Below are 9,749 nucleotides of genomic sequence, written 5' to 3' on the forward strand. Positions count from 1 at the left end.
TGGTCTGTTAAGGAATGCATAATTCTAAAAGCAGATTTAAAGAGCTCTTTAAATAGACAGGACCAGATTTACTCATTCCAACAGTAAATGTAAATCATCATCATCGTTAACCGCTTAGTCCAGACAGGGTCGCAGTAGCAGTTGGTAGAGCAGAGAATCCCAGACAACCCTGTCCCCCGCAACTTCCTCCAGCTCATTCGCGGGGACCCCAAGCCGCTCCCAGGCCAACTTGGAGACATAATCCCTCCAGCGGGTCCTAGGACAACCCCAGGGTCTTGTCCCGGTAGGCCGTGCCTGGTACACCCCCACTGGGAGGCGTCTAACCACCTTAGCTGGCTCCTTTCAATGTGGAGGAGTAGCGGCTCTACTCCGAGCTCCTCCCAGATGACCAAGCACCTCACCCAGTCAGTAGAGTGTAGCCCACCACCCTGCGAAGAAAGCCCATTTCTGCTGTTTGTATTCGCAATCTCATTCATTCGGTCATTACCCACAGCTCATGACCATAGGTGAGGGTCTGGATGTAGACCGACCGGTAAACAGAGAGCTTCGCCTCATGGCTCAGCTCCCTCTTCACCACTACAGTCCGGTACAGTGACCGCTGCTGCTGCCTGTCCCAGCCTGCAGCTGATCTCACGATCCCTCTTCCCATCACTCGTCAACAAGACCCCGAGATACTTAAACTCCTCCACCTGGGGCAAGTCCTTTCCCCCTACCTGGAGTGGGCATGCCATCCTTTTCAGGGCTAGGACCATGGATTCAGGCTTGGAGGTGCTAATCCGCATACCCACCGCTTCACATTCAGCTGCAAACCGCTCCAGTGAGCGCTGGAGGCAGCCATGTGATCCAGCCAAAAGAACATCATCATCTGCAAATAGCAGTGACACCACCCTCCGGCCTCCACACATAATGCCCTCTTGACCTCGGCTACGCCTTGACACCCTGTCCATGAATATCACAAACAGGAGTGGAGACAAGGCACAACCCTGGCAGAGTCCAACACGTAAATGTAAATGTATAACTGTGCTATAATTATTCATACCTAATAATTGAGCCTTGAGTATGATCTATAAATGGTCCTTTTACTAATCCTATAGTTTGTCAATTTGCTTCTAAAACAAATAACTCACATAAATGTCTGCAGTGAAGAATGATTTCTAACGAGCCTCTAATGTGTTCCTCTCATCATTAATCACATGTTAAAAAGAAAATAATTAAGCTTGTGCTTTTAGTGAAGAATCTTAGAAGTAAAACAGCTCTGTAAAATGTATTCTATGAACAGGATGCAGATGACAAAATGTCTTAGACTCCTCTGCTTCTGCACCTGAGATTAAAGGTGTCCTCATCATCACAAAGACCTGCAGGAATCCAGATAAATGTGTAAGAGCTGAATACTTCACTTTTTATTTTAATACAGATGCAATCTATATGTCAGTATAATAAAAAAAAAAACAGTACATACAAAAATGGTCTAAAGCTTACCAGAGCTTAACTCGGCACCAGATTTCGGCCTGTAAAACACATTAATAATTGTTATGGTGAATCAGATTAATACATCAATACCCCATCAATACTCCAGATGGATCATTACTGGTCACTCTCTCTTATCTGAACTGACCTGAGGATTTCTTCTTGTAGTAGATGAATCCAGCAGCTGACAGGATGATCCCCAGCGCCAGCCCTGAAGTTCCGATAGCAATCTTGTTCCTCTCAGACTCAGGTAGAGAGCCATCTGTGTGAACACAAATATTTAATATCAATTTTAATATTGAGAAGCTTTGAAGAAATGAAGACATTTTTATTGTCAGAAATATGGAACCAGTTACACAGCTTTGCATGGGCATTTACACCTGCCCATATAAATGCATCTGTGTTAGACAGATCCATCTGACTTACGTCAGTGTTGTGTTTCTGTGTTACATGGTAATCCAGGGAATAAAAGAAATTCAAGCAAATCCAGTAGGAAAAAATTAATAAAAGTTATTTGATTAAAGTCATTTTAATTTTGTATTTTTTGATAAATGTCACTAGACCAAATACAACTGAAAAATAAACTAACTAGAAAAAAATAAACAATGAAAAATATAAATGAGCAAATAAACATGAATAAGTAAAATAACCTTTTTATTGAACAACAATAATAATAATATTATTATTATTATTATTATTATTATTAATGATAATAATGAAATATGATCACATACTTTCCATTTCCATGCCGAAAAGAGAATTTGTGGTCGTAGCGCAAATAAGGTGCATGTGGATTTGGACTTGCCTGTCAGCCAGGCAGAGCACTGGTAACTCGGTGTGAAGCGATGAACCAAGACTCAGCAAACCTTCACATAGTCCTCAGGTTCTCCCAACAACAGCCTCAGCATTCATGCAATAAAAAATCTGTCTCTGCATAAGAGGGTAAAGTGAGTCCCCAACCACCATACTTTTAGCATGTTAGCATTAGCTTGTTAGCATTAGCTTGTTAGCATTAGCATGTTAGCACAACTTGATCTCCCATAAACACATGGACAGGAAACAGTATATCCTTTTAGACATCCAAAAGAAAGATAAATGAAAGAAAATACCTACAATGAGCCTGAAACACTTGGTTTCTCAAAAAGGAGATTAGCCAGCAGAGAGAACATGTGCCTGAAAGTCAAATTCTCTACTAATTCCTCCCTGGCTTCCTCTATTTACCTAAACAAGGCAACCTCCCTACAGCCCCCTAGTGGGATAGGAGGAGGAATGACCAAAAAACACTGTCTGGCATGAGAATACCTGATACTGGTAAACAGGTTGGTTACAAGTTTTCATGATTAGATAACTGAAATGCTTACAGAGTGTTGTTGAAAGAAGAGAAATCTGCTCAGCCCAAGAAGTATGAAGTGTCTCAGTGTAAACAGGCTGTAAAGTCTGTAATTATTCAACTGTTTATTCTCACCCCAGTGGTAGATGAGGGGCTCCTTGGAGCTGATGTGCTCCACCACACAGGAGATCTTCTCTCCAGATGTGGGCGTGTACTCCAGGTGGGAGTGGACCTGGTAGTACCAGTCTCCATCAGCCATCTCCTCAATGGAAACCATATCAGAGGTCACCTTTTTACCGTCTTTCAGCCAGTACACATCGATGGTTTTGGGGTAGAAGCCATATGCGCTGCACATCAGCATGGCTGGATGACCAGCACTGGCCGACTGTTCTGACATGAGCTCGACCCTTGGCTTCACTACAGAATACCAGAAATATTATTAGTCAGTTTATAAAACCTTCATTTATACAGCCACTTCATTAAAACCACCTCCTTGTTTCTTCACTCATTGCCTATTTTATCAGCTCCTGCTGTTTGGCTGGATATTTTTGGTTGGTGGACTATTCTCAGTCCAGCAGTGACACTGAGGTGTTTAAAAACTCCAGCAGCACTGCTGTGTCTGATCCACTCAGACCAGCACAGCACACACTAACACACCACCACCACATCAGTGTTACTGCAGTGCTGAGAATGATCCACCACCCAAATAGTACCTGCTCTGTGAGGGTCCATGGGGGTCCTGACCACTGAAGAACAGGGTAAAAGAGGGCTAACAAAGTATCAGAGAAACAGATGGACTACAGTCTGTAACTGTAGAACTACAAAGTGCACCTATATAGTAAGTGGAGCTGATAAAATGGACAGTGAGTTTAATGAAGTGGCTGCTCATATAAGTGCATTTAGACAAAATGTGCTCAATACAGCATTTTCACCAGGCACTGTCTCTGATGTTTTTCCCAGTCACACCGAATACGCTGAAACACAGCTGGTGTGATGCTCAAACATTCACAATGTGTAACTTTTTAAAAATAGAGATATTGCTATTATTTTATAAATACAAAAATAATAATGTAATTATTTATTAATAATCATAAAATAATTTAAATCTGTAGCAACCTGAAGTGCTTTAGAACCACAACCCCATTTCCAAAAAAGTTGGGACGCTGTGCAAAATTAAATAAAAACAAAATGCAATGATGTGCAAATTATTTAAACCCTATATTTCATTGAAAATAGTACAAAGACAACATATCAGATGTTGAAACTGAGAAATTGTATTATTTTTTGAAAAATTTTGCCAGTTTTGAATTTGATGCCAACAACACGTTTCAAAAAAGTTTGGACGGGGGCAACAAAAGACTGGTAAAGTTGTGTAATGCTAAAAAACACCTGGTGGTTAATTGTCAACAGGTCAGTAACATGATAGAGTATAAAAAGAGCATCTCAGAGGGTCTTTCAGAAGTAAAGATGAGGAGGGGTTCACCACTCTGTGAAAGACTGCACAAGCAAATAGAGCAACAATTCAAGAATAACGTTTCTCAACATAAAATAGCAAAGAACTTCTGCTTTTTCATCATTTATATCTACATTCTGCACAACATCCCAACATTTTTTTGGAAATGGGGTTGTACATAGAAAAAAAATATAACAGTAATTGAAGCAAATCCAGTAGAAATAATTTATAATAAGTTATTTTCATTTTAATTTAAAGTCATTTTAATTTTTGTATTTTTTGATAAATGTCACTAGACCAAATACAACTGAAAAATAAGCCAACTAGAAAAAAATAAACAATGAAAAATATAAATAAGTAAATAAAATTGAATAAGTAAAATAACCTTTTTATTGAACAATAATAATAATGAAATATGATCATATACTTTCCATTTCCATGCCGAAAAGAGAATTTGTGGTCGTAGCGCAAGTACAAAAATAAGGTGCATGTGGATTTGGACTTTATCCACAAATGGAATTTATTTATTTATTTATTTATTTATTAAATAAATAAATAAATATTCATTCATTCATTCATTCATTTATTTATTTAATTACTTATATTGTATGTGATCAAAAGGATAAGGCTAAAGTCGTCAACAGAAACAGGCAAAATCTCAAAAACCGGAAAGTCACTACGCATAAACAAGGCTCGGTAGCGCACAGGGATTGTCACAATACTTCGCAAAGGCAAAGCACTAGAACACAAACATATATAGTCCTAGAACCAGGTGTAATCAATCAATACTCAGGTGAGCGCCAACGTTGATAGGTGGATGGCTGAGAGTTCCTGATCATGTGACCTCCCAGTGAATTCTGGGAATTGGAGTGCCGGACGGAGTGAGAGATGTTGGTCTCCGCTACAGAAGGTGTGACACTTACGTGAAACTGAACAACTTTGTTTTAGGTGATTTTGTAAATGAATTAATCTCCTAAAAATTGCTACCTTAAGAAAAAAATACTTTTATAAACGCCATGGTTAACATTTCCTCTAGCTTTAGCACATGAAGAAGTATGTTCATTTAAGTGTATTAGATAATGACTTACTGACTAATTAAATATTGCCTGAATGCTGCAAAACACATCGTAATATTACATTTAAAACATGTTAATTGTAATGTTTGACCAGTAAGCAGACGCTCGCGGATATAAAACACAAAAGAAGTTTTACTTGGGGATTCTGGCAAGTATAACGCCGTCAAAAAATAGGCATGGGTCAGTTCCAAAGTAAACAACAGAAGACACACGGCGACCAAAACCGACAAGGGAAAAAACAGAGCAAAGTCCAAAATACATGCAAATAGTCAAAACCAAAAATCCAAGAAACCAGGCAACAGTACAGAAGGGCAAATCCAAAAACAGAGTCAACGAGAAAAAGGGTAAGCAAACGGTCATACGCGACAAATCACAGCAGGAAGAACACTCAGTAGTTTCACAATGGAAAGCAATACCTCACAACAAACCTAACTATAGTCCGGGCTAATATACTAGCTAGGTAAGTCATATGACAAACCCACAGGTGATCATTAATACTCAGGCGAACTTGACCGGTGATAGGCCCCTGATGACCTTTCCAGAATCATGTGAGCAGGCGGAGGATTCTGGGTAGTGAAGTCCGGAGTCATGTGAGCAGGCGGAGGATTCTGGGAATTGTAGTTCATTGGTTGACTTATTACTAAAATTTCAGAAACACCGATGATGAGTCGGGCGACTTTTTTAGAAACAGATGAAAATGCAGAAATATGTGGATCCACGTGGACGAGGCCCGAATCTCAAATCTAATATCATTTTTTATTTTAAATCATTAAAAAATATTAGCATCAAAACACGACAAATGTTTTTAAAAACCATTGATTTTTCCTGCACCTCTGCTTCATGCTGTCTACCGGCTTTCTCCAAAACAGCGGAGCACTCTCCTGCTGTTAATGTGTTCTAGTGCTTTCTTTTAGCAGTACAGTCTGTGTGTATCACTGACCTGATTTATCCAGAATATTAGAGTAGTCCATTTGTAGATTGGGTTTGCAGACCCTCTCCAGCTCATCAATCTCCTTCTGTAGATAAAATTTGTTCCAGTACTCTGCAGTCTTCAGTCCATACTCAGTGAGCCCTACATACTTCCCCACAGTGCTGTTAAACCGTACATATGGAGCCTTAATAAAAAAATAAGTATCAATGAATTCCACAGCTTTCAGATCTGATGAACTGGTGATGCAGTCTGCTACTCTGAACCAATCATATCCATCTAAAAATGAAAAAAGAAAATGTCACAATAACAAAAAAATTAATTTAATTTAATTTCAATTTAAACATGGCATTCAATAAAGAAATCGCCTAGTGTTTAGTTGAATTTGCTCACTTAATAACCCAGAGAACTCTAAAGTCTGAACAGGTTTTATCTTATTTTTAAGCATAACTGTTAACATTTACCCTATATATAATTTGTTTTTTATATAAACACATCCATCCATCCATCCATCCATCCGTCATCTAAACCGCTTATCCTTCTGGGTCGTGGTGGGGTGCCGGAGCCCATCCCAGCTGTCATTGGGCGGAAGGCAGGATACACCCTGGACAGGTCGCCAGTCCATCGCAGGGCAGACAGACAGACATACACATTCACACACACACTCACACCTAGGGGCCATTCAGCATGTCCAATCAGCCTGACTGCATGTCTTTGGACTGTGGGAGGAAACCGGAGTACCCAGAGGAAACCCACGCAGACACGGGGAGAACAGGTAAACTCCACACAGAAAGGACCCTGGTCACCTGGCCGGGAATCGAACCCAGGCCATTCTTGCTGTGAGGCGATATAAACACATATTATGTAAAAATGTTTAAACTGATTTAACTGATGAATGAATATTTGATCAAAGTGAGGAGGTCCTGAACTCAAGATAAGAGAGACTAAATTAAACCATGAAAACCTGTTTTAATTTTTATGTGAAATAAAATGACATGAAACACTAAATGAATGGCCTCATGCAGTGTAACCGTCTTCTGATCTATGCTTTCTTTGTTCAACATTAGATTATGTGATTATTATTATTATTATTATATGAGATCATCTAATGCTTACATTTGATCATCTGAAGTATTTGAGTCCCCACCATCCTTGTAGTCAGAGGCACCCTGAGGCCCCTAGGCACTGGTCCCACTGGTCCAGTCATTAATCTATCCATGCTGCTTAGTAATATTTGGACCCCTAAGACTTTTGCCACAATTCCATCCCTGGGTTTGATTAAACTGACTTAATTTAATGAAGGATTAATTAAACTGATTTACCATAAAGAAGGCTTGATTCAGGTTATATATTTTAATAAAGGCTTGAATAAATTGATATGTTTTAATGAATGATTTATTAAACCAATTTAATTTTAATTTAATTAGATTAACTAGGTTTTAGATGGTAACTAAATAGTAGACTTACTCGAGTAGAGATGTGGAAATAGTTAAGTTTGCTCACAAACTGAACATTCATATTTATGTTAGTATTTTTCTGAGCAAATAAATCCTCAGTGCCAAATAGCCTTAAATGTAGCCTTGGGGAAGTCCAGTATTATTAAGTAAAATACGTCCTTTGTTAAGTTAAATCAGTTTTATCAGTCGCCCTTCAAGTTAAATCAGGTGTGCTACTGATGGATGGGGATGCAAATTCATGCAAGACTGTATTATTAGTGTTTACTCTTTTCATGTTTATTAGTATGTATCCTTATTTCAGTATTATTGTGCAGGCAAAACACGCTTGTCTATGCATTATATTAAATCATTTTCTCATGAGGCTGAAAATACCTGTATAGTACCGTAGTATATCAATATGTAATCTAAAAAATGTGTACATTTAAACATTCATAAAATGATTTTAAATGCAAACATACCTGTTCTTATAGTCAGAGTCAGTAGGAGCAGCAGCTGCAGAATCAGCAACATTGTGTCTCTACATCCAACAACAACTGAGAGAGTTTCAGAGAGTGACATACAGACTCTTCAGTTCACTGACCAATCAGAATCAGCCACAGCACTGCATCACGGGTTACTAGGCAGAATGCATTTCAGGTTAGATGAGTACAGAATTAATAAGAGACACTTACCAAACCAAATGTTCAAATGATTCTGTGTTAATTCTAACACTTTTACTGTCAACTTCAGCTCCATCTAATCTCTGACTGAACTCAGCTGCATGAGTTACAGTCAGCAAACTGGGGCTGTACAGCTTTAAACCCTAATTACTACAAATAAACAATTGGATTTAAAGTTTGAGCATTCTTGCACTTATATGCATGAGTTTCAGAGTAGTCAGGAAAAAGCGTCCTTAAACTAGAAACAGAATAAAGGTGAAAACTTTGCAAAGGTATTTTGTAACTGTAACTGTCATAAACACTGTAAACACCTAGGTTCACTAGGTTTACTATATTGTTGCTGCACAAATTATCTAAACTATATAAACTACAAATAAAATATGTAAGTATGCTTTGTAGCACAAATTCTGCTATGCAATGATAATCTATTAATAATTATACATACATATACATCATCTAAACCACTTATCCTTCTGGGTCGCGGTGGGGTGCTGGAGCCTATCCCAGCTGTCATTGGGTGGAAGGCAGGATAAACCCTGGACAGGTTGCCAGTCCATCGCAGGGCAGACAGACAGACATACGTATACAATCACACACACTCACTCACACCTAGGGGCAATTCAGCATTTCCAATCAGCCTGACTGCATGTCTTTGGACTGTGGGAGGAAACCGGAGTACCCGAAGGAAACCCACGCAGACACGGGGAGAACAGGCAAACTCCACACAGAAAGGACCCTGGTCGCCCGGCCGGGAATCAAACCCAGGCCCTCCTTGCTGTGAGGCTCTGTGGCAGGGGAACGCATTAATCAGTGTGGCATTCAATTGAATTACACAATCAAAATGATAAATGCATTACTTGCATATATAATTTGGAATCATCCCTAAGTCTGATATCACAAGCTTATGTCGGCAAATATTGGTCAGTTGACTGTTAACTTTAAAAATAACAAAAGCAGCTCAGTCAATATAGCTGTGACCATTTAGAATATACATTATATAGTGTTCATGCAGGCCCATGTCCACACAAAGAGGTTATTAAGGTGTTATGAAGCCTTAAAAGTCATGATACATTTGCCATACTTTTCTTACCTTATTTTAAGGATGCATAGCCACAGTGGATTCTGTGAGCCCTGAATCACTTGAACGTTTTCCAGAAACATACTGGAGAAAAAAAAAGGATTAGACAATCACTATCACAAACTTTTAAAACTTCAGGCTAATCATTATGTAGTCAACACTAACATTGGAATTCTTCCTCTTAATGTTAAAACTTTTAACTTAGTTTCACTTAACAAATCAGCAAAATGTGTGATTTGACCGGGGTGTTCAAACTTTTGTATATAATCACACAGGTCCCATTAAAACTGACATTCTCACA

General features: G+C 38.8%; 1 protein-coding gene across 1 annotated transcript; it reads right to left on the reverse strand.

The window, feature by feature from the left end:
- Window positions 1-889: 889 nt before the first annotated feature.
- On the reverse strand, window positions 890-8,231 carry LOC118801628 (H-2 class II histocompatibility antigen, A-K beta chain-like). The gene is made up of 6 exons (XM_036561991.1): window positions 8,170-8,231; window positions 6,267-6,533; window positions 2,933-3,214; window positions 1,616-1,729; window positions 1,480-1,508; window positions 890-1,355 (listed from the first exon to the last, which is right to left on the reverse strand). Exons 1-5 carry the CDS (start codon window positions 8,219-8,221, stop codon window positions 1,486-1,488), a joined length of 738 nt encoding a protein of 245 aa, XP_036417884.1. The 5' UTR covers window positions 8,222-8,231; the 3' UTR covers window positions 890-1,355; window positions 1,480-1,485.
- Window positions 8,232-9,749: the final 1,518 nt, after the last annotated feature.

Source organism: Colossoma macropomum, unplaced genomic scaffold, assembly GCF_904425465.1.
Source record: "Colossoma macropomum unplaced genomic scaffold, Colossoma_macropomum, whole genome shotgun sequence".
In the NCBI taxonomy this organism is placed as follows: Eukaryota; Metazoa; Chordata; class Actinopteri; order Characiformes; family Serrasalmidae; genus Colossoma; species Colossoma macropomum.

What these genes read in the sequence shown, in the direction of transcription:
- LOC118801628 (XM_036561991.1), bottom strand. Translation starts at nt 8,221, where the DNA reads ATGTTGCTGATTCTGCAGCTGCTGCTCCTACTGACTCTGACTATAAGA. An exon ending in GCCCCTCATCTACCACTGGG is followed by an intron (nt 1,730 to 2,932) that starts GTGAGAATAAAC and finishes GTGTTCACACAG; the next exon opens with ATGGCTCTCTACCTGAGTCT. An exon ending in CTACAAGAAGAAATCCTCAG is followed by an intron (nt 1,509 to 1,615) that starts GTCAGTTCAGAT and finishes TGTGTTTTACAG; the next exon opens with GCCGAAATCTGGTGCCGAGT.